Source organism: Chiroxiphia lanceolata, chromosome Z, assembly GCF_009829145.1.
Source record: "Chiroxiphia lanceolata isolate bChiLan1 chromosome Z, bChiLan1.pri, whole genome shotgun sequence".
Taxonomy (NCBI): Eukaryota; Metazoa; Chordata; class Aves; order Passeriformes; family Pipridae; genus Chiroxiphia; species Chiroxiphia lanceolata.
This window is the reverse complement of record NC_045671.1, coordinates 37407770-37432334: the sequence shown is the minus strand read 5'-3', so window position 1 is coordinate 37432334 and position 24565 is coordinate 37407770. Positions and strand designations below refer to the sequence as shown.

The 24565-nt window shown below is 39.0% G+C and overlaps 1 protein-coding gene across 2 annotated transcripts in view; it reads right to left on the bottom strand.

Annotated features, from left to right (window-relative positions):
* Window positions 1-3368: 3368 nt before the first annotated feature.
* Window positions 3369-24565, bottom strand: part of NTRK2 (neurotrophic receptor tyrosine kinase 2) — a 208360-nt gene continuing 187163 nt past the window's right edge. For both annotated transcript variants that reach the window (XM_032675906.1, XM_032675907.1), the window contains 2 exons: window positions 9556-9714; window positions 3369-8700 (listed from right to left, as the gene is read on the bottom strand). In XM_032675906.1, coding sequence (XP_032531797.1) covers window positions 8515-8700; window positions 9556-9714 — 345 coding nt within the window. In that variant the 3' untranslated portion in view covers window positions 3369-8514. The remainder of the gene's footprint in view (window positions 8701-9555; window positions 9715-24565) is intronic.

Sequence of the window (24565 nt, the reverse complement as noted above, 5' to 3'; positions counted from 1 at the left end):
TAATACAGACACCAGCCAGAAAGAGCACAAGCTATTCTGTTCTGAGCATTCTTATTAATCTGTAGTCTAGGCTGAGTTTTAGCTCAAATTATTATAACTTGTAATAGTACATTTATTTGCATGATGTTATTATCAGTTCAAGAAAGTAAAGCAATTATTTTCCCGCTCTACTGTTGTTCTGCTTATGGTCTTTTTTATTAGGATTCTTCATTGCATCACTGATAAAAATACACCCAATCCCTAAAATCTTCAACTCTCAATTCTCAAAAGGCATGAGTTATTGAAGGAACTTTGTTATGTCTTGTCCAGAGTAATCCATGCTCAAGAGGTTGAAGCACAGGGCTCTTAGCATAGAAATGAGTTGGGTAATTCTTCAGGTGATTACTTCAAATATTATTCTTTCTTGCATGAGATCTTGCCTGCCAGAACAATGGTTTATGACAAATACTAATAAGCTGCTTTGGTAATCAAATCTGTGAGCTGGTTTAGTAGAGCCTGCCTAACCCTGTCCTGAGTACATCCAAGACGTTTTTTGCCCTTTATAGGGCCAAAAGTCTTTTTTGTAACATAAACTTTCTCACTTTTTAAAAATAAATTTTTATAGCCATTAAAAATCATGACCAGGCTTCGCGAACGAAGATTTGGGAAGGGCTCTATCCACGTTTGTTACAAGTACACTGGTGGTTTATGAGGCCAATATGAGATAGACATATCCGATTGCAAAAGGCACAGCAGAAAGACTCCTCAGGTGGTATATTCTGCAAGACACGATTCTTTCTGCATTGTCTTTTCTCCTCAAGAGTGATCCTGCGTGCGTTCTCAAAGGAAGCAGCAGCGTTATAGATGGTGTGTCTCCAGGCCTCCCGATTTGAGGCCAGAGTAGATCAGTGATGTTGATCAGTATGGCCAAGGCTGAGATGTTTCAGGGAGTCCTTGTATCTCCTCTTTGGGGCTCCTCTCTCGCGGCAGCCGGTGGCAAGTTCACCATAAAGCAAGATCTTAGGTAGGCGGGGGTCCTTCATCCTTGAGACGTGCCCTGCCCAGCGCAGCTGTGTTCTCAGCAACATGGCCTCAATACTTGTGACTGCTGCCTGTTCTAGAACAGATGTATTGGTCACATAATCAGACCAGTGGATGTTTAGGATTGTATGGGTAGTGTCGATGGAAGCGTTCTAGGAGATGCAGGTGGTGGTGGTAAATGACCCATGATTCAGAACCATATAAGAGAGTAGACGGCCCTATGGCTTTGTAAACACTGATCTTGGTACTTTTCTTCAAGTGTTTATTACGCCATACTCTTTTATGGAGTTTTCTGAAGGCACTATATGCCTTTACTAACCTGTTGTCTGTCTCCCTGTCAGTCTTACCATCTGAGGAGATGAGGCTACCTAGGTAATTAAACTGTTGGACTGATTTGAGCTCTGATTGGCCAATGGTGATATGGGGATGATGGAAGACTTCCTGAGGTGCAGGTTGATAGAGAACTTCCATTAAAAAATACTAATTAGAGTAATCAACAGGCACTGTGGATCACTTTTAAAGTAATACAGTGATCAAGATGATTGTCCAGTTATATGACTTCTTCATCAGGAAATCAATTGTAGAAGTTTGTTGAGACGTATCAGAAGCAGGTACAGGATTTGTGTTGCATATTCCTTGCTGATCTGCTTGGTCCTTCACAGCTCTCTCTGGATTTTATGCAGATGGCTGGCACAGGTGAGCTGACAGGTCTTTGGATGCTGAGGCCATGGAAGGCTATTTCTGAGCTGTGTACAAGTGACCTTAAAGAGGCTACCAAGTCCGACTTGGTAGCATTGTTTTGGGAGCATCAGTAAGCTCATCAGCCTCATTAGTCTTCCCCTAGCCTCTTATGAAGCCTTACCCTTACAGCTGCAGTGAATAGAAGGCAATAAAAATGGCACCAATCATTGCTTTTAAACTGAGCCTCTGCTCTGTGCATGCTGCAGGGCCACATACCCCCAGGTGCGAAAGGCAGAACACACAAAACTTTCCTCCCTCAACTAGAGATGAGCAGGGTATCAGTGTATCAACACCTCTTGCTTGCCCAAGGGCCCAATGGTAGGAGCTCGAAGGAGCTATGGGACTCTGCAGGCAGGCAGGATGGCTGCTGGGGAGAGAAACTCAAACTTGAGTACTGAGGAGGCTACACTGCACAAGAGAGGTACTTGCCTGCCCTGTTACAATGCTGCAAAAATTCTGCTGAGGAGGCCCATGGACCCTGATAGGTCATCTGTCTTTGTGTCTTGTAGCACAAAACAGCCATGAGGAATGGCAATGTCCTGTCCCTGCTGCAGCTATGTGCCCCTAGCCTTAAAAATCCCTGGGGAAACAGAATGGTAGGGAGGGTGTGCAGGCTGTTGTGCCCGTGCTGCTGGGACTGCAGGACGATACTTACACGAGTTCAATCCTGTGCATTTCTGAAGCTCTTGCTGCTGCCAAACATACTTCATTGCAACCAGTTGCCTGCAGCAAGGTGTTTCATTTTGGGATGGCAACAACCCATCGAGTCCAGAAAGGCATCCAGATTTTACCATGAAAACAGATAAGGCATTTCTAAGTTCCTGCCTAAATATGAACTGCCAACAAATATTTTTTAGTGTGGTCCGACCATATTTTCAGTTTTGAACAGACTTTATGTTGAGGCTTCTTCTCAGTGGATTATTTTCCTTTGACTTTTTGAGTGCTTAAAGCCAGCTCATCTATCTTGGAGAGGTCTCTTGACAGAAGGAAGCACATGCATTCGTAAAGTGGCTCTTACATTGTTTTATTCTGACCTTGAAGGGCTTGGTTTAGATCAACAGCTTGTGGAGGGATCTTTAATCAGGTTGTTGAACCTCCCCACGGATGCCTAAACACTCCATGTTATGAATCCTAATTATGTTCTTTAAGGACTTGGATTTAATGCTATTATATATATTTGTTCAGAATATATTTATTCTAGATTGACATGAGTTAAAAAGAACAAACTACATTTTTAACATGGTTGTGGTTTGCGGGATACTTTTAGGAAAGAGTGAGAAAATACCTGAAGGCCTGCTTCTGCTAGAAGATAAACTGGGTTTTGCTGCCAGCTGCCCAAATGAATAAACATTCAAATAGGATCTTCAGTTGGAAAACAAGGACTAAAAAAACTGAGACTGCCATCAGATTGACTGTTCCTTTGCCCTATTACTATGGGTCTCTTCCTTCACGAATTATGAGTTCAGTGACCTTTTTTTTCTTTAGAGGGCAAACATGCCACCTTTATAAGCATACCAAACTTTTCCTTAATCTCATTCTTTTTAAAAAGAATGGAGGGAAACAAAGCCATCCAAACAACAGAAAATAGCACACAACACTTCATGAAATTTTTAGTGTTTTAAAGTAACCATTTTATCTTTCTTTTGGATGACACTGTTTATTGTAAGACACCATTTTTATTAAATACACTGTAATACAAGAGACTTTCCATGTCATGTTGAGAGAAGCTGATCACATGATTCACAAACAAAACTTTTAACACTGATATCTAGGCATCACTTTGAAATCAGCCAAGATGCAATGAAAAGTTTTAAAGCAATGACTATTCGTAACAAACTGCAAAACAAGAACCACTAAATATTTCCACGGAGACATCACATTAAATAAAAAAAAGAAAAAAAAAAGGGAGAAAGATAGCTCTACACACCAGGTCACAGTTTGGTGACAATATAGAGATTTATATTTGTATGTAGATATCATCCTCTTTATTTTAAGTGACAAAGAGAGTGATATCTAGAAATATATATACATAAAGTATAGGTGGAGAGCAGGGCAGGGACAAAAATTTCTTAATTAATTGATTCTCTCTCTGTTGGTGATTCAATTAAACATCAATGTTGAATTAAATTACTTGTATATAAAATATTCTTAGCTGCTTTTCTTTAAGTTACAGAAAGATACATATAAGCTGCAAGAATTAGGCCTTGGAAAGATTTGATTTGTTCTCTGTTTTCTCACATATTCCAAACAATGGCCTCATTACTGGCAGCTTTTACAATCCTTGCTTGAAGTATTCACTGTTTATAAAACATCAGCCGGTTATCACTCAGAACCTTGTACAAGCAAACAAAAAATCCCCACAGACCTTGTCCAGAATGCATAGACAGAAAAATAACACACTCATCATTCCCCATTTCTTCTCCTGAGTCGTATGTTAAAAAGATGGCAGAATAGTCACTTGGTTACCATTGTGAATTTCACAGTGTTTTCCCTGCAACGTGTAGCTTATTTTTTTTCGTCACATTTGTGATGAATGTAGCACATCTCCCCACCCCACACAAATAAAGGTGTTTAAACTAAGGCTCTAAAGGACCTTTTATTTAAAGCAGCAGTGGCTTATCCCAGCCCTTACAACATGAAAATACAACTTCCTGTGCTATCAAAACCTAGAAATCCTGACCTTGCTTCCCAGTCCCTCCCCATTCCTCTTCCTCATGTTTTATAGCAGTATTTGAAATTCAGTTACAGGCTGCAACAAACCAAACGTGGACTTGTTCTAGTATATATGCATTATAGCTTAGTCATCCAGTGATCTAATAATTTTATCGGGTTATTTAATTTCTTTTTAAAGTGTTTTGTAAAAGTCTATATCAACCATAATCTCTTATAAAGGTAGAGAGGGTGCAGTGAGAGAAAGAGAGTGAAAGAGAGAAAGGAAAATACAAAAGAAGGAAAGAAGGAGAAAAGGAAGGTCAGAAAAAGAGAAGTAAAAAAACTAACAAAGAAATAACAAGAAAGGACAAAAAAGAAAGAAGAAGAGAAAAATAAGAAGTTACTTATTAAACTGTAGACAATATATAGATATATTGTTTTATAGGTCAAAATGAATGCAGCCCTTTTAAAGAGGGTACAGTCCATCAGGCATCATTGGGTGCTGTTGCTTTACAGTTATCTGTTCTCTATGGCCACTTCTAAGTTCCATGGATCTATTGAGAGTGAAGGACAGAGCGCAGTGAATTCTACTGTTATTGATCCTGAATGTCGGTGTTCTCCTTCTTTTACAAGTCATGCTGCAGTTTGAACAGTCCAGCTCATTCGTGGAATTATTTTGTTACTGAAGACAAGTATAAAATGCCAATGGAGCTGCATGTTATTCTAGGAAATAAAACAAGAATAGCACAAACCCAGAAATGACAGTAAAACAAACTTTGTTTTCTGAGCTTGGAAGCTTGTCTGCTCATTTCACTGTGAGAAATCGACAAGTGAGATGGGAATGGAAGAAATGTTTTTATGCAATCATCTGGGGAAGAAAAGTGCTCGTTGTTGGATCTCTGGCATTCTAGCACTGCCTCTGCTGCACACCAGTTAGAAAGTTGAATCTTACAAACATAAAAAAAGAAATATCAAAAGAAAAATATTTGGTTGCTCAGCAGACTTTATCAATTTATTAATAGCACTCTAATCATAATTTGTAATAACACAGGTGTATGTAAATTTATACATATACACACAGCCCATACATAATGTGCATGCATGTCTGCACATATATAAATAAAATACAACAGACATAGGCATACATGTATATGCTATGTGTGTGTATATATATATGCCATATGCAAACACAGATATATTATATATATTATATATATGATCAGTTCATAACACAGTTCAGAAAGACTTTTTAAATGAGCCTGATTGTCATATTTACTGTGTACACAATTTACCTGACAGTGCAAGCATGATGAATATGCACATATACTCACCCTTCATTTATTTCTTCCTCTTCTCTGCTCATTCTGCTACATTTACCCACCTTTTCATGAACAAACGCAAACTATGTATAGCTACAATTTATAGCTTTTTACTGTGATTATACACTTTATGCACTATCAAGAACATTAAGGATATAGGTCAAGGTTAACCATACTGGTGGCTCTGTAGAACATTTGGTCCTTTAGGAGTTTAACATACTGCTATGTTATTGCACAATGCTTTCTAATACTATTTATTCTCTGAAATGACTCTAAAATTTATTCTCACTAGTAAATCAAAAAGAAGATGCCACTAAGTATATTTTCAGGGTTTTGTGGTTATTTTTGGTATACATTCTTTCAGTGCTTGCAAAACACAAGTGTTTGCTTTTGGGCTGGAGCCTGTTTTCCAGTAGAAGCATCATTTCAGATGCCTTTTTCTTCAGCTCAAAAGAAACTAAGACAGAATATGCAGGTAGAAACTTAGCAGCCCTCTCCATCACCTGCATCCTCCTCCCACTGCACAGTAAGAGAGGACTCTGGTATCTTTCTTTTCCACCACTGCTATTTTGAAAATAATTTTCAAATTCCTTTAAAACATAACATTCATTTTCTCAAGAGAATGGGTTTCAGCAGATGCTCAGTCTTTTTCTAGTTTTCTGTGAGAACTTCCAAGACAGTCTAGATAAAATCTTAAGGCCCATTTTGTAGGAATCTTCCTCTGGCTTTTTATGTGTTTCCAGTTCAGTAGTGTTAAGAAATAACATCTAGTTTATTAAAGAAATACTGAGTATGGCTTTATAGTTACACTGTCATGTTTATTTGTAATGCTGCCTTTTCAATGACATTGAGAAGGGTAAAACTTCATCAGTGTCCAGTGAACTGTTTTCTTCTGAAAATGTTCAGAATCTTTATAAGCTAGCTCTAAAAGCTTCTGAAGGAAAAACTTGAAGTGCCTCAATAAATAATACATGCAAGCAAATTATATATTAAATGTTCTATGGGAACACTTACAAAAATAAAATGCTTAATTTATTAAATAAAATATCCCCAACACGAAGATGAACTATTTTGATCTGGCTCATATCAATAAGAAATAATAAAAAGAGAAAATGGAAAGAAAGATCACTTTTTTGCAATAATGCCCCCTCACAGAGGGAGGCAAAAGTCTTGAGGAATAGGTAAGGTAGGTTTTCATTTGTAAGAATTTATATTAAAAATAATCCTAACTCTAAATTTCAAATTGTCAACTTCTAGTTTGAAAAACAACAAGTATGCCCATGCAGCTGTCATCAACACAGTGGCCATGCAAATGTTGTACATATACAATGCCAATCTAAACAAAAATAAATTATTTAAGAAAGTGTGGATGTTGGTTATGACAGCAATAGTACCAATACAAACATGGTGCTGAGCTCAGAATATCTGCACTCTGAATAGCAAGCCATAACAACAGAGTAATTTGTTTTCTCTAGAGATCTTTATCCCCTGCTATGTCTCAAACATAACCAGTGATCTCCGTGCTTTAGATTATTCATGTTATATCAGCCTATAGTATCTATAACATTGTAAAGGCATTTTAACATGGCTAATGTCCTCCATTAGCCCCTACTAATGAAATATTGTTATGAGTTCGCTATGCCTACTAGGGTGTATTACAAGATGAGTGATCATTTCTGCACAAAGGGCATTAACTGACAAAGACCATGCACAGTTTTAATTGCATGGTTAAAAAAAAAAGAAAGGGATTAAGGAAGGAAGGAATATGCTGCTGGACAAGCATAGTATAAGATATATCTGCCCCAGCATCTATAGCTCATCCTATCTTATCAAAATCCTTAGTTTCAGCATGTGATCATAAAATTAATACTGTACATAACTAAGTCTAGCTTCAGCCTTTACTAAAAAAGACTACCTGGAGAACATTTTTACACCAGTGGCATGACATTATCCTAGCAGTAGACAAAATAAGGGCATGTGTTTAGTTTATCGTGTTGTAACACAACTGTGTGCAGTGCAGGCAGCATCTTTTTTCATTTTACTTGATTCTGGCAATGAATGGTGCTGGCAAAGCACCTCCTTAAACAATCCTTTTAGTCCTCAGAAAGATTCTTCAGGGAAATTGCTAGATCCCCTCTTGCCTTCTATCAAATCATTTCAGTGTTTTCTTGTAGGGTTGAATGCCACCTGATTCTCAAGTTCCTCCAGACAGTGTATCACACAAGAATGTCTTCTTTCCATCTGGCTTTATCTCTGCAAAGAACATTCTTCATCTAGAGAACACCAGTCTTCTTTTTCCACCCACAGGCCAAAGCAAAAAAATGAGGTGAATCCATAGAAACTCCCAGCAGCTGTACTGCAGAAATCACAAAGTTTTAGTCAAATATATTTTTCCCTTTTTTTCATCCACATCAAAGGCATGAATACAACAAGGCATTGTCAGTTGTGGTGGGCAAACTGAAGAGTCTGCTGATATAACAGATCAGGTTTTTAAGGCCTTTGTCTATGCAGTTACAATAACGCAGAAGCCAAATAGATTAGAAAGACAGGAGAGAAGGAAAAAAAAAGATAGAAACTGAGAGAGAGAGAAGATACATCTCAGTAATGTCTAAAAAGTCAATATTGTGTCTACAGATGGAGAAGTGCACATTGCTTGCCCTTTGAAAGCTTCTCCGCAACTTTGTCATTGATACTGTCAAAGTTAAGAACACATTTTAATGGAGTTCAGCGGTAGTCAAACACATTCATTCCTGCAGCCCAGAAGAAGAAATGCTAGGAGACTTTAGCCTAAAATATCCAAGTAGACTGGAGATGCCTTGGCCAAGTTCTGAAGAAGGGAATGGATTTCTTTGATGTTGAGCCTCATGTGAGGCTCCCGTTGCCAACAGCCCAGCATCAAGTCGTACACTTCCTTTGGGCATGTGCGAGGTCGCTGCAGGACTCGGCCCTGAGTGATGCACTCAATCACCTACAAGAAAGCACAAGGAAAGGATCAGCACAGCTGTGCCAACTACGTGGAGTTCATCCATGCAAGAGTTAACTTTAATCACTACAGCAGCCTCACTGGTGGTGGTCATACAACCTGCTCTGTCAAGGGCTGCATTTCTAGGTGAGACACATGAGCAGCACTATGCGATCTGAAAAAATAACTGAATTCAAGTGGTCAAGGAGCAATAACTTTTCTCATATTAAGTTCACCCATGTTGCCCCTTTCACACAATAGCTAGGAATTAATCCCATACTTTCTCTCTGTATCCATCTATCAACCTCATCTCATCTCAGAAGGAGGCTAAATTTTCAGCCTGCTCACACAGAGCTTCAATGCCTCTCCTTCTCTCCCTCCCTCTTTAAATTTATGAGTATCACCATAGCTAATCTCTGGAAAGAGATTACTTTTGACTGCCTGGAAATCAACAGCTATCTAGATTGCTTCAATCTATTCAAGAATGGTTATAGACAATGACTCTGCAACAATATCATGTATGATACGACTGTTAAGGAGACAGCTAAGGTTCTTTTCATTGCCTCATGTTCTTTTCATGCCTTTCTTAATACCCAGATCAGACTTTATCCTATACAAAAGAAAAACCTAAATTCCAACTATTCTAGTTCTACTTGGACACTCTGCTTGGACACTACTTCCATCCACTCAAGAGAGAAAAGGGTAAAAAGGAAGAAATTTGATCATATGATTCATGACAATCTCTGATAATAGTATTTGTCTTTACTGAATAAATTTGTTGCTGTCCCTTCTCCAGAAAAGCAACACCACCAGTTACCATGAGAGCTTTCCTAATGCAGTCTGAGAATGTATTACACACACCTCGTTATTTGAGAGCTGATACCATGGCTGTTTGCCGTAAGTAAAGATTTCCCATAATACAACTCCCAGGCTCCAGACATCGCTTTCTGTGGTGAATTTCCTGTACATTATACTCTCTGGAGGCATCCAACGAATGGGCAGCATGGTGTGACCCCCAACCTGAGAAAAACAAATGAAAGAGTCAGAAATAGTTCCATGAGAGCCTCACAAGGAAGTGCCAAGACACTAAATAAGGAGAATCCATGGTTTCTTTTTTTCCCATATGGTAACATTTCCTTCAAGGACCTTTAAAGAACTGGGGATTCATGGTCCAAACACTTCTCCCCCAGCAACAATCATTACCACAAAAGGTTTCTCAAAATCTCAAAAGACGCTTGTAAAATTCAAACTAATCTTTAGTTTTTACTTGGCATATCCTACCCAAGGAACACACGAAGCTCTGTATCACACTACCAACCTATTTTAAATTAGACCAGTTTTACTCCCCATTTTAAACTCAAGAAACTAAAAAAGATTCATTAAATGAAATCTACAGTGCATGATTCTCCTAGAAACTCAGTGACATCGACCAAAATCCATGAAAACACAGTGGTCTCATTGCATGGCATGGTAGGACTGGATTTACATGGTTTAATATCCTAATTTTGACTGAATAAAGCAATGTTATTTTCTGTTGATAAGTTCCCCAGTTAATGCATCAAATTATTTTGTTCCTCATTAACTACGCAGTACAATACAGCTTTTTTTTTTTTTAATAGTCCTTTGGATATATTCCCTTGATAATAAACAATGTGTAAGACATGAACTCTGCCCAAAATCAAGTCATGTTGAATGGGACCTTCACTGAATGAAGGCCTTTCTGAAGGCTTTTAGAACATTTTTAATTTTCCCAGAATGCTACATGTCCTTAAACTTAGGTTTCCTAACCTTAATGTAAATTTAAAAAAATTGCTTATTTTCAGCTCCTAAAAAATTTATTGTTCCTGGTATGTACCATTCTGACTGGGTCACATCATTAAATAAATCCACTCAAGTTCTTTTAAAATAGTGTAACTGCTGAGATATTCTGACATAGATATACAGATATGCTAATTACTTTTGCATCATGACAGCTGAGAATATTTCCAAGGAAACTTAAAAAAAAAAAAAAAAAGAAAGCTTTTTCAAGGATATCTAACCTTGATTAACTTTCCTGTCTGAAAATGTATTTAGTTATGAAACCATATTTGCACTTTCAGAATTCTGTCAATTCAAAATATCATTTCTCTTTGTGGGACATTACATTTGTTGTATAAATAATGCCCTCCTTGTTCTCATCTTGAAACAGCAAATGGAAGGAAAATACAATGGCAGTTCAGTCAGGGTTCCTATTATTTTTAAATCACACAGAACATCCATTTCCAGTTATTTGTCAATAACTCAGTGTTAGCACAGCATACTGAATGCAGCTATGGCTCTGAGAGCTAAACCCTGTCCATGCTTACTACTGACTTCACAAAACCAGAAAGTCACGTTAAAACTTTCATAGACTTCACAGACTCACAGAATACGCTGAGTTGGAAGGGACACACAAGGATCAGTGAGTCTAACCCTTAGCCTTGCACAGGACCATTCCCAAGAGTCACAGCATGTGCCTAAGGGTATCATCCAAACACTTCTTAAACTCTGCCAGGCATAGCGCTGTGACCGCTTTCCTGGGCAGCCTGTTCCAGCGCCCAACCACTCTCTGGGGGGAGAACCTTTTTCTACTGTCCAACCTAAACCTCCCCTGACACAACTTCAGGTCATTCCCTTGGGTCCTGTCCCTGGTCACCGCAGAGGAGAGATCAGTGCCTATCCCTCTTCTTCCCCTCACAAGGAAGTTGTAATTGCAGTGAGGTCTCCCCTCAGTCTCCTCTTCTCCAGGCTGAACACACCAAGTGACCTCAGCCTCTCCTCAAAGCCCTTCACCATCTTTGTTGCCCTCCTTCGGATGCTCTCTAAGAGCTTAATATCTTTCTTCTATTGTGGTGCCCAAAACTGCACACAATATTCCAAGTGAGGCTGTACCAGAGCAGAGAGGAATAATCCCCTCCCTTGACCGGTTAGCGATGCTGTGCCTGATTACCCCGGGACATGGTTGGCCCTCCTGGGTGCCAGGGAACTGCTGACTCATATTCAACTTGTCATCAACCAGAACTCCAGTTTGTAGGTACATCCAGGGTTGCCCCATCCCAGGTGCAGAATCCAGCACTTTCCATCTGGTTGGTGATTGTCCAGTCCTCTCATTTGTTGAGGTCTCCCTGCAGGGCCTCCCTGCCTTCGAGAGAGTCAATAACTCCTTCGAGTTTTGTGTCATCTGCAAACTTGCTTAGTGTCCCTTCCAGTCCTGCATCCAAGTCATTTATGAAGATGTGGAAGAGCACAGGGCCTAAGATGGAGTCCTGTGGAACCCCACTAGTGACAGGTCACCAGTCTGATGTTACCCCATTCACTGTTACCCTCTGTGCTCGACCCATGAGCCAATTGCTCACCCACCACATGATGTGTTTATCCAGCTGTGTGCTGGATGTTTTGTCCAGACGGATCCTGTGAGAGACAGTACTGAAATCCAAAAAGATTACATCAACTGGCTTCTCCTCCCTCCATGTGAGATGTCATATGAGTGATGGAGGAGTATTTTTTGACAGGTTGTTGAATGAAAGGCAAAGCTCCTGATTTCAGTTCCTGGCTACATTGTGGATTTGTTTCTGACTCAATTCAGGTTGCTGTGCACAGGCTTCAGAGCCATTAAAAAGGGGATCCAGTTCCTATGCACTTCATAGGCAAAGAACAGATAAAAATTTTTCAGTACTTTTCTCATGTGGTAGTTTGGGCTAGGACTTCCTTGGTGACCAGTTTGTAATCAAGGAAGGGCCCAGTGTTCCCTACAATTTTTACCTAAGCCAGACTATAAGAAGAAAGGAGGAAAGGTCTTCGCTCTCTTTCCTTCCGGCGGCTTGGAGGTGCAGGTTCCCTGGTCCATTTTTGTCTGTTTATCCGTCTGGCAGACAGAGTGGCTGTAAAGCTCCTATGTTTCAGCAGTTTTCATCAACTTTGACTGAGATGTCCCTCAATGATGTGGGGAGTCTGAACACACCAACATGCTGAGATGCAAACAAACATTCAGTCGTCCACCTTATCATAACCTAAACTGACATGACAACCAAACACTTTCAAACCACCACTTTTACCCCTTGTGAGGTATTTCATTAGAAAGTCAGAAAAGTCAGACCCTTAGAAACATGCAGTCACATACACCCAGATAAAGGGCAAGTGCCATTAAAAGATGGTTAGTGATGAGACCTTTTGGTCTCATCAATTATTAAAATAGCTCTTAGATCTTCTCATCATATAACCTCTGCTATTGGTTCTGTTCATCAATTTCTTTGACTCATTCCTTTAAAAATTAATGAAAGCTATAGACAACAAAATATGTCTCTCTCTTTTTTCTTATTTGTCATATCTTAAATCAAGAGATTTTGAAAAAGCATTTAAAAAACCCCCAACCACTCTTTTCCCATGGTTCCTCACTATAGATCGACTATGTATTTTTGGTAGGACTCTCTGCTGAGTTTCTGATGCCATTCAGGAAAACGAACAACACATTTCTAGAGTGATGATAAACTGCCACCAAATAATGGCTCTGTGATGAACTGATCTGTAACATAACACACCTAGCTGTCTCTCTTTGCAGTCATAGCAAGACTGACTTGCCACAGGGCTCTTTGGTGTTCTTCCCACATGATCTTGCCTGGACTGGTGTCTTTCTGTCCCCAAAGGCATGGGACTTCATAGACAGAGGACTTGACCAGGACTGAGAAGTCCTGAGGTCTCTCCATCTTTATCATTACTAGCACCAATCATTTTAGACAAAGTTACTTCCAACACCTCAGCATCTCTTTGAAGAGAGAATTTATTGCCTTTCAAAGTATCAACAAAAGTATTACACAGGGTGCTTTTCTTGACAGATGGCATTGCAATGAAACACTATACCTGCGCAACACTGAGCATCACCTGTGGCAGGCTGTGAATCTACCTGTGATCTAAGAGCACCTTCCATTTCAGTTCAGTCCCATCAAAAGCACATGTCAGGGTCAAAGGCACTTCTTCTATTCTTCCTTTTCTATTAAAAATCAGTGGTTATTGAGTCAACACTCAGCTAAGAAAAGCATTAGGGGCTGTGCTAGTTGTATGTTTAAAACGAAGCACATACTTCAGAGCTTTTTGAACTGAAGCTTGGAACTTGACACAACTGTTTGCAGGATGCCTGAAACAAGCTGTCAGTCTGTTGAGAGCTTCTTTTATCTTTATCTGATGAGTTCAAGCACCCAGGGTTGTGCATAACCTGCAGTGAAGAGAGGTGGGGTGCCTTTTTGCTGTTGTTGCCAGACTCTCAGCAAGGCTACAAGAGGTTTTCCAAGAAGCACCAATGAATGAAAACATGACTGCACTGACCAAAGTTTAAAGGTTCTGAGTGCTTCACAGGGATGCCTTCCACATTTTCTTTAAGAAATGCAAGTTATTACACAGCTCTCAGATATCACCAGCATTCTGCAGTATAAAGTCCCTGCTATGCACACTGTAATTGCAGTGCTGCTTGATATACATAAATTTCAAATGGTTGTGTGCTAAGCAGACTACATTTATAGGTAAATAACACCTTTACGTTCAGCCTACCTAAGGTTATGACAGGATTTAAAGCATTAAGTTTTTACGTAATATGCTATCACTTTAAAATCCATACTGTAGCTGTAAAAATGACCACTTTATGTATACAAGTTAGGGTAGATTTTCTTGATGTTTATCTGAAAGCAGCTGCATTATTACCATAATACCATATAATGCCATAGTTCATTTTTATTTAGAATTGTACTGCTACAGAAGTACAGATTTAAGTACTTATTTCCAAATGTCAGCCTATGAAAGCAAGCATACCCTAGCCGAGCTATAGCCTTGTATTATCTTCACTAGCTGGTTTTACTAGCAATATTGGTCTAGAATCTAAACCATAAAGCCTGGTGAATTAGACTCTGCACTGTGTAAACAATCCACAGGGAGGAGTCTGCTATGCCTGGCCAGTGAACTATGATGTTCACCAATGAAGCTCTTCCAAGGAAAAACAACCACACTGCGCCACATATGAATGTTGCAATTTCAACAATACAAGGTCATTCCACTTGTCACCACTTTCAGCAACCACCTTTTTAACGAATTTCGGTCTTTAAAAGGTGCGAGAAAAGCTGGCCTTGAATACTGTTTTGATATATTTGCAAACATTTAGCCTCTAAGTTTGTCACAGGAGGACTATGTCTTAGTCTTGAAGCAGGGCATATAATTTTAGAGTTTGTTAAAGTTCGTTCACTTTCTGTCCATTTAAAAATAGACCTGTCTATACCTGCCATGATCACTCCTCCAACTTCTACTGCCCAGCTGCCATAGGAATCCAAGGCCTTGTTGTCTGATGATTGTTAGCAAATGGAGATGCTCTCTTACAGAGAACAACCAAATGGATGCCCTGTCTGGCTTGACTGGTGCATCTTTCCAGAGCCCTGCTGTTCACAGACCTTTTGCAATTCAGGATGGTGGACTTGAAAGCAGCAAAGCAGTTCAGCATATGTTTCAATTAAAAGTCATGTGTGGTAGTTTGGTCTAGGCCTTTCTTGGTGACCAGTTTGTAAACAAGGAAGTGCCCAGATTTACCTGGTATTCCCTACGATTTTTACATAAGCCAGGGTATAAGAAGAAAGGAGGAAAGGCCTTCGGCCCTCTTTCCTTCCAGTGGCTTTGGAGGTGCAGGTTTCCCTGCTGTTGAGTCTGCTGTGTTGGGGAGTGAGGCCTGGTAAGGCCTTGTCAACCTTGGGAGACAGAGGTTGCCGGTGGTCGTTCCAGCGCAACTTTCTGTTGTCCCAAGGAGAGTAGTAAGACATTCTTTTGCTAATTCTTTCAGTTGCTAGATCTTGGGCTATTGATCATATATATTTTATTTTGGTTTTGTTCCTTTTTTTTCCCTCCCCCTTCCCTTTTCCTTCTGAAATTGTATATAACTGTAATATAAGTGTAAATATATTTATATGTATATTGCTTTAGCTGCCTCTCTCTCGTTTCGGTTCTCTTGGGTTTTTTTTTCCCTCTTCTCCCATGGTTTGGTGGGGGGGAGAGTCTTGTGGTGAGGTTTGGGGACTTGGCAGGGATCCAGCTTCAAACCATATCATGTGACAAGTATATACTCAATCTCTTTAACACAACTAGATAATTTTCTCAAACTGGAAACAAGCTGTACCTTTCCAATCACTTGTTCACTCCTCCCTAAAAAAAGCATCCAGTATACTTGCAAGATAATGGCATTTTAGGGTACTTTTCACTATTTATATTTTGGTCTTCTGACTTGTTTCCCCATCTCAGGATGATAAAACTGCAAAGAAATGTTCTCTGAGAAAATTATCATGTCTTATTGCTAAAACTGAAAACCTCTCCTCTCTCGCTAAACATCTGCTCTTTCCCCCTCATAAAAGCTGCCAAATGTTTCTCTCAGCACAAGAAAAAAAAATAAATCAATAATTGTTATTTTCATTTCTTTCATGCCCTGGCCTTCCAGACAAAGTCAATGCCTTCTCTTAAAATATCAGTCCTGCATGTCTACTTGCAGAAAAGCAATATGTTATTTTCACAGTCATAATAAGCCGTACCACTCCAACACATGAGTTTACTGAATTATAAAATAAGGTAGATTATTAGCCAATAGCTAAAAATGTGTCCTTTCTTTTTCACTTTTAACCCTGCTTTAGTTCATCATAGTTAAAAGGGGCTTATGTCTAAAGTTCTTAATTAACTAAACCAGTGTTTTTTTCAGAAAAGTGAAACATTGTCTAGAACAACATTAATTGCAACTGTAAATTCTCTCTTCAACTGCACAACATCAGTTCAATATTGTATGTTAATTTTGTGTCATGGAGATAAAATTCTTCTCATTAGCCTCTATGAAACCACGAGCAGTATGGAGAAGATGAAGGAAGACCAATTACTCAGACATCCACATAACAGAAGAACCAGAAGATATCAAAAAAATTTGTAGATGGCAGTTCAGAAATAACAAAAAGAGGCATATATATATAATATATATATATGTAATATATAGTTCCATGTGGAACTTACTGCCATAAGGTACTGTCAACCCTCAAAGATTATCAGGGATCAAAAAGTGATAAAACAAACGGATGGAGGATAAAATAGGACAAGGACTATCAAACATGAAGATACCATCTCTGGCCTAGGAAGCTCCTGAGTTGCAGAATGCTGAAGGCTAACAGAGCACTTCAGGGAAATATTAATTTATGCTTAACCTGTTTCCATACTATTTCACAGACACTGTTTTCTCACAGTGACAGGACCCTGGACTAGAAGGGTCTTTTTGGAGAAGCTATTCCTATGTTCCTGTACAGAAGGGCCACACATTGCAATATGGAGTCCTTATTAAACCTCTCGGCAATGTTTAAGGAGGGCTAGAAACAATTCTGGCAAAAGGTTGGAATAAAGGGGAGATAACACATAGAATCAAAGTAGGTGAATGACCTAATGCATCTTACAATTCGGCATCCTCCAAAGATTTTAAAATGCTAAGCTGAACGGATATAGAAACAGTGCCTACTGTTACGTTTTACATAACACAGCATCAGTTTGGGCCAGTCAAATACACAGGATAATTAATAAACTGTAGTAGTTATTGCACTACAGGCCATTTACTCTTCCAAGAAAGGAAGATGAAGTGCCCTGGAGGTAAGATCAGATGAGTGCTACAAAGAAGGTGACGTGATTCACATCTCTGATTGAAAGAAATGTCTCCTATCAGACAGAGGGACAGAAGGAAAGTTAACCAAGTAGAAATCTGCAGCACGAAAAGTAATGGATGACAGCTCTTTGGTCTCCCTGGACGAAGTGTGTATAAATGAGAAAAAAGTCTATTCCTTTAAAATATAATTCATTTTACTTCAAAATGATAAAATTTTCCACTGTTAAATAATAAACAATAATCTAAGCTAAAAGAAAGGGAGGTATGCTGTGGCAAAATGGAAGGAAAGGCACTTTGAACAGTGAATTTCAGTGAATTCAGTGTACATCTAGATTAATTTCTGAAGATGGGATTCAGGGACTTAGTGAAAAAAGCAGGGAGATGAGATTACTATAAGCCAGAGAACATTCAGCATATTGAATCAGATGGTCTCTCCTTTTTAAAACACTGTATTCTACCAATTTGCCATATCAAGTTATGCCATAGGATATAGTTACTGATCACTCCAGTGGCACAACTTGCAACTCAGAATATTGAGCTCATATGAAGTCCTGTGTTTTTGAAGTCCTTACAAAAAGTTGTCACTGTATCACTTGTACCTTACCACCGTTGCCACACCTCAGTGTTTGCTGGTTGTACCAGCAGATGAAGAGAGGTATTAAGAATCAGTAGACAAGCAGTTGGAATTACTTATGTCAAAATCCTCACAGGCTCCAGGTGATCATCTCATCTGTCCAAGTCAACAGCAAGTCAGCAAACAATTTTGCAGTGCAACATTAATGAATTGCACTTTCTGATTTTCAAAGTGGTTTACAATATATCAAATTCCACTTTTATATTAATCACAAGTAGTCCGGGCTACCAGTGCCAAGGAAATTTTACAAAATAACTTTGCATTGGAAAAAACTGGCCTCTACAAGTCTGCATCACAGTTGAAATCCTAACTTCTTTTGCTTTTTAGATGGCTGTTTAAGACGTAATGTGATGTGCTAGCTGAACAGCACAGTCAATATCAACGAGTTGCAGTCACCTGAGCATAGAGTCTGAAAGCCCAATATCACACCACGTAAGGCAGCTTGTGTTCACTGGGAAATATGTATTCCTAATAGTCTGAAAGCTATTTCTCAGGTACTAAAGATCACAACTTTTCCCCATACTTTACTGAAACCCACATTTTTTTCAAATTTATTGTAGGTTAATGTAGCATGTCTGGCTCTATCGCTCATGTCAAATTACATCACAGGGGAAGAGGAGAGCAACAGAGCTTGGTTTGCAGCTTTTCTTCTCCCTTGTGAGTCACAAACGTGCTTTTATAATGTATACCGCATGGGAGCACCACAATTTTTAGTTGAAATGTCTCAGATGTTTCAGTTCTTTGAATTTTTTAAGACAGTTTCTCCCCTTTTCCCCCCAGATGCTAATCAACAAAGCACTGACAAGGTCCTTGTGCTCATTTTTCTTCTCTTCTGCAGTCTTGATGATGTTTTCTGCTTTGCACTTTCTCTGGGCCATAATTTGTTTACATAAACTGGAAAACACAAGAAAAAAGTTTAACTAAAATAGAACAGAAAACATTCTCTGTTGTTTTCCCTCCATTAAGTCTAGGTTTTGTCTCCTTATTTGTGCCACAACATCATGCTATGAGTTGAAACAGGCATTTGCTCTGAAATGAGGCATCCATCAAACAACACACAATATGATCATTAAAAATACCAGCAACTGCTATTACTGGGGGGGGAAAAAAAGATTTCTCATTCCTATGGTGCTTTCAAAATCCTAAATTCCTATCACATTCATATATTGAATTATTCCTCAAGCCATGCTTAAAATTTTGTTCTTGGATACGAGAGCCCAAGTGTATAAACTCTGCCTGTGGTGCTGTAGCATCTTACCTTCTGCCTGTAAAATAAGGCCAGATAACCTTGACATGCAAGCATTGGCAGAAGGTGTTAGTCTAGTAAGAAATGACCCCCAAAATTTCTCTGGGTGTATCCATTCCCTAATGACATGTGATCAGGGTAAAGTTTGGCTTTCTGACAAAGCCTGTTAAACTTTCTTACTACTAGGTGATCCTGAGGAACAGAGGAAGATCAGAGTGATCTTTGAAAGGATTTAGGTCTTCACCAGCACTGCTACATTTCAGGTATGGGCTCTCTGAAGATTTAACATATATGAATTTCCACACCATGGATTGTGCAATGTACTCCTTACATCCTTCAAATCCTACCAAATGCCAGTAGTAGTATGTGAACAAAGGAGAAGAGATAGGTGGGGAAGAAACCCAAAACTACACCTACTCTCCCTGTTTTCCCCCCACATTTTTCACTGCCCCAAGGGAGCACTCTGGAAAATCTTCCACCTTTTCCTAGGATGAAGCTAATCCTTACTATAACCATGCAGCATTGAAGTGGTTCCTTCCTCATGCATGGTCAGCCTCCTCTCTGGATAAATAAGAATCCTATTAAACATGGAGTCCTTGCTGCACTTCTATAATTAATTCAAAATAAATACATAAACATAATTTTAGTTTCACTGCTCAAATAAAAGTAGGATCTGCAGTAAAACTGAGAGCTCAAAGGTTAGAACCCATTTTTTAAACAAAAACATGCTTTACACCAAAGTGGTTCCAACAAGTAATTTAATTTTTTGAGATGTCTGTTGTAAGAACTGAGAGTCAACTGTATGATATTCAATATAAATCTTATACACAGTATTCCCAGGCTCCAGAGTTGCCAAGACTTAAGAGGTCTTGGAGACAGTCAAAATATGCCAAGTGGGAAATGCATGTCCCATGCGGTTAAGACAACATATTTCAAATTTTTGGGGGGGTTTCTGAGATTGTCTATAGCTCCAGTTTTTCGGACAGTTCAAGAATACTTTGGGATAGGATTCCCAAATCAATCTCTGAGAAATCTGGTACTCAACCAAGTCATATTTCAGTTAGGTTGGCACTAGTATTTTGACCTATGCTTGTATAATGCCTAGATCAATGAAGCCCTAATCTACATAAGGCTCCTACACACACTTGCAGCACATGCAATGGATAATAATAACACTTTTTCTAGCCACTTGTAAAAAATTACAAATGGGTTCTCCATAGCAGCTGCAGTGTCACTTTTTTATATCATAGTGGGTTAATAAAGCCCTAATACTGTTTGTGAATCTTTGTACTTCAGAATATTTTTCATCTGCTTCAGCTGAAAACTTTTGAAATATTGTTTCATAAAGCCTGCATTTCCTTTTAAAGTCATGCTACTTTATAATACTCTGGGCACTTTTAGGATGATCCACACAGAGTATTACCACATGCACTCGATGTTCTTATTAAAATATTATGTGCTTCAGGCCTTAGTATCTAATTTTCTTTGCTTTCTTGCCAGGAAATCTATTTATTCTTTTCGTGTATTAGGCCACCATCTTCACCTAATCCTGCATCCTGACCTCTGCAGTTATCTCTGCTGAAAAACTCTCGATCCTGTATCCATCTGAGGTTCTCATTAGCCCTGACCTCATGCCTTGGCTACAGTCCCATTTTATTTTCCTTTTCTCTCTGCTAGATAGCAGTTCTCCTTCAAGACACTTCAGTCATTGAGCTAAGAGACTTCTGTTAATGAAAAGCAGATGCAACACTAAGTTCTCCCCTGAAAGAATCTTCTTCCTACCATAATGATTTTTAGCTTGAAAACCCACCATACTGTGCAAGACCCATTCTGTATGATTAATCCAGCCTTCCAGGACATCCTAAATGAATGTTTATTTTATGACATGTTAATTTTTGGCAGTGAGCTTATCACTGATTAGGTAATACTGACAAAGGAGGCTGCCTTGCTAGTATGGTAATTACATGTGAATACTGACATTGTAAATTAATGCCCTCTGAGTTGCTGAACTGTGTATTTATCTTGTTTAATTTTCTTTTCAATTCTTTTGAACACTTTACATAGTCACTGCTGTATGAGTGTCTGGGTGCTCTGTTGCTTGAACCTTGAACTAGGTAGTGAAGGAACTGGATTAATTCAAGATCATGAAGACTCCATCACAAAATGTATGCCACTCAATTTTGACATGTTACTGTATATATACATAAAACTATATATATATACATTTATAGTATGATAATAGATGCACTGCAGTGTATTTGGTAAAGGTGCTTAAGTCTTACTGAGATCTCACTGTTACGGTCAATGTCATCTTTGGTGGGAAGCAAAACATGGCTCTGGTTTTCTGTGAAAACTGTTGAGCTATGGAAACAGTCAGGTGGAAGTTAGCCATTTGAAAGGCAGAAATAATGGTCCATGTATTTTCTTTGCCTGTTTTGAAGAGATAACAATGAATATCATATGTAAGCCAATACAGAATGTGCTTCTATCAGACAGGAATTAAGTATGACAATTCCCGAACAAAACGCAACCCAAATTCTTGCTCTTTAGGGTCAGACAGCTGTCCAGAGTCCATGTCCTCCTGCGGCAGGAGGACACAATAACAGGAAAAGGAAGTTATTTTTTCCAAGACTGTCTTGGCTCTAGAGAAAATAGGGGAGAATGTTCCTTGTTAAATGAATCTAATATGGGTTACTCCCCCTGATGCACCTGCTCAAATAAGGGCCTCTTTATGCTCAGCAGGAGCACTTTAATGAAGAAGCATCTACTAAATGAAGCAACAACAAGACACCCTCACCCTGTCGAATAGGGAAAGGAATCAAGATGAATATCAATAGAAGAAAAGAAGGTGTGGGTATGGGAAAAGCACAGAGGGTGAAAAAGAGATGAGGAAAAAGCAAAATGGTCACAATCATAAACCAGGACATGCAGGAATGTATGACCACCCAGCCTGCTTTCTATTGTAAAGCATCTCCAATAAGCAAGCACACAAGCAGCCATCAGTGAGCACTATGGTCCACATGAAGCTCTTATTGCAAGTGGTCCTCTTATGGATGGGCTGAAGCCTGGGAAGACTCTTGCAGCTCTAATCCTACATGTACCTTTCAGTTATTTCAGTAAATATCCAGTAACATTAAGAGCCTCCTGTATAAGATATCCTATGGTCAGAACACTGCCAAGTTACAAGAAGCCTCAACTCTTTTCTACTTCAGGAAAAGGAATATAATATTCAGAATGAACACTGCTGAAAAGAACACAATACTCAGAAAAACAATAATAACTATAATTTCACCTCTCCATCATGGAGGACACAAAACTGCAGTGCCTTTGCTCATTTGCTTTTCGTCTGTGAGAGATGGGGAAGGAATTAAAGAGGGAATAAAGGCAGAACTGCTACCTTCTGTAAGAGAACACAGAGACAGCTTTGCACTGCCTTTCCTAGAGGATTTCACAGGTTGTGAGCAGCTGTCAAAAAGCCCTGATGAAACTGTGCTTTTCAGCTGTCACTACCAGAAATTGGGCTTTCCACTGAGTCATGGAGTCAGGGTAAGCCTCTGGGCTCTCTCTAGGTGAAACTCAGGCAAAAGTCTGGGGAAAGAACCACAGCACACAGACTGGCCGCAATTTCTGTAGGTTACGTCTGCCACCATAGGAACAAATGCAATTGTTGTTCCCTCCAAAACAGCTAATGCAGGTACATTCTGTCTTGCAGTAGAAGTACAGATTTTGGTTATTGTACATTTGAACCAGGAATCTCTTCTGGAATGTCCAACACTGGGCCAATGAGCCTTTTCCATTACTATCCATGCCCTAGTTCTCTGAGAAGCCTGAGCTAAAATACACTACCGCCAAGTAAGGCACTTGTAAATACCTTTATTATTTGTGTCCAAGGCTTGCATTCTGTTATCATGATTTAGCACCAAGGGTAAAATGAAATCTCTGTGGGACCACGTCAAGGGCATGCCATGCCAGTTGCTCATGATGCTCCCAGATGGAGAGCAAGGGAAGCAATACTATACACCTTCTGCTGATTATTAGCACTGAGATGGATGCCAAACACAACAATGTATTTTCCACAAATTCATCTCTGAATAATTAATTTTATTAATTTTAATAATTATATAATATATAGTGGAAAAATCTTATGGTTTTTATTTTCAAGATTTAAATGTATTTAAAAATTATTATTTTATGTTAACACTATATGATCACTGCTCATATTAATTATGATAATAATAGCATTATGTATGCAAAGGAAGAGAAAAATGCTCTAATTTAAATGAAAGCTAGAACCACAGCACATAGATTGGCCGCAAATTTCTATAAGCATGATGTGGGATGCTGGTTCTAGAATTCAATCATCTTTAGTACTCTGAAATAATGGATAATATTTTTATACTGTGCAATGGTATCGAGAAGCAGTCTATGTGCAACTGAGCCTAAATCCTTTTGTTCTGTATTGCCAATACAAAGAAGAAGAGAGAAGAATTAATCTCTGTAAAGGAAGAAATGGTTGTATTTAGTCTAAAGACTGACTAACAGAAGAATCACAACAATTTTTGACTATCATGCTAATACATTGTGGTTCAGAAGAATCAGAAGCAGGAGAATGAGAGGACAGGATAAGCAGAATAAGGAATCAACAAGGCAATAGGAAAGTTCCCCTTGTACTTTTGAACTGAGAATGTCTTCCCTGAACCTTCTCTTTCCCAATAAATTCAAACTAATTTAAATTTAAATGAACTTCTACCTAGGCTACTTACAGTACCCTTATTATTCCATTCAACAAAACCACTGTGGTCATAAAAAGAAGCGCTTTTCTTATTGAGAATTACTGATGTTTTGAAATGCCTTTGATTCTGTATCAGGCAAAACTACTCACCATTTTCTCATAATTTTGAGCACAGTTTTGAGCAAGAAATTTCAAAAAGAAAAATGGTGTTTCCCAGCAAAACAAAGCAGTCAGATGCTCCTGAAAGATTTGTTTGAATGGAAACTTAGCACAAAATGTACTCAGATAATTAAAAAGAAAATGTGACTGATGCTCAATTTAGGTTACACGTTCTATTGCATGCTTTTTAGGATTGTGCATCCTCTAAATGGGTTCTGAAACGAAGCAAAGACCTACAGAGGTCTGTTCAGAAAAATCTCAGCAGTGGCTGCTGCTGGAGGGCTGGGAGGTGGAAGGGAACATTATGCTTTTAGAAGGCATCTTCCTGCAGACAGTGGCACCTCCTTGAATATGTGGGAATGCAACATTCAGGGGATTCCGAGAGTGTTTCAAGCCCTGGGCAGTTTGGCATGAGAGGTTGGCAGGGGCATG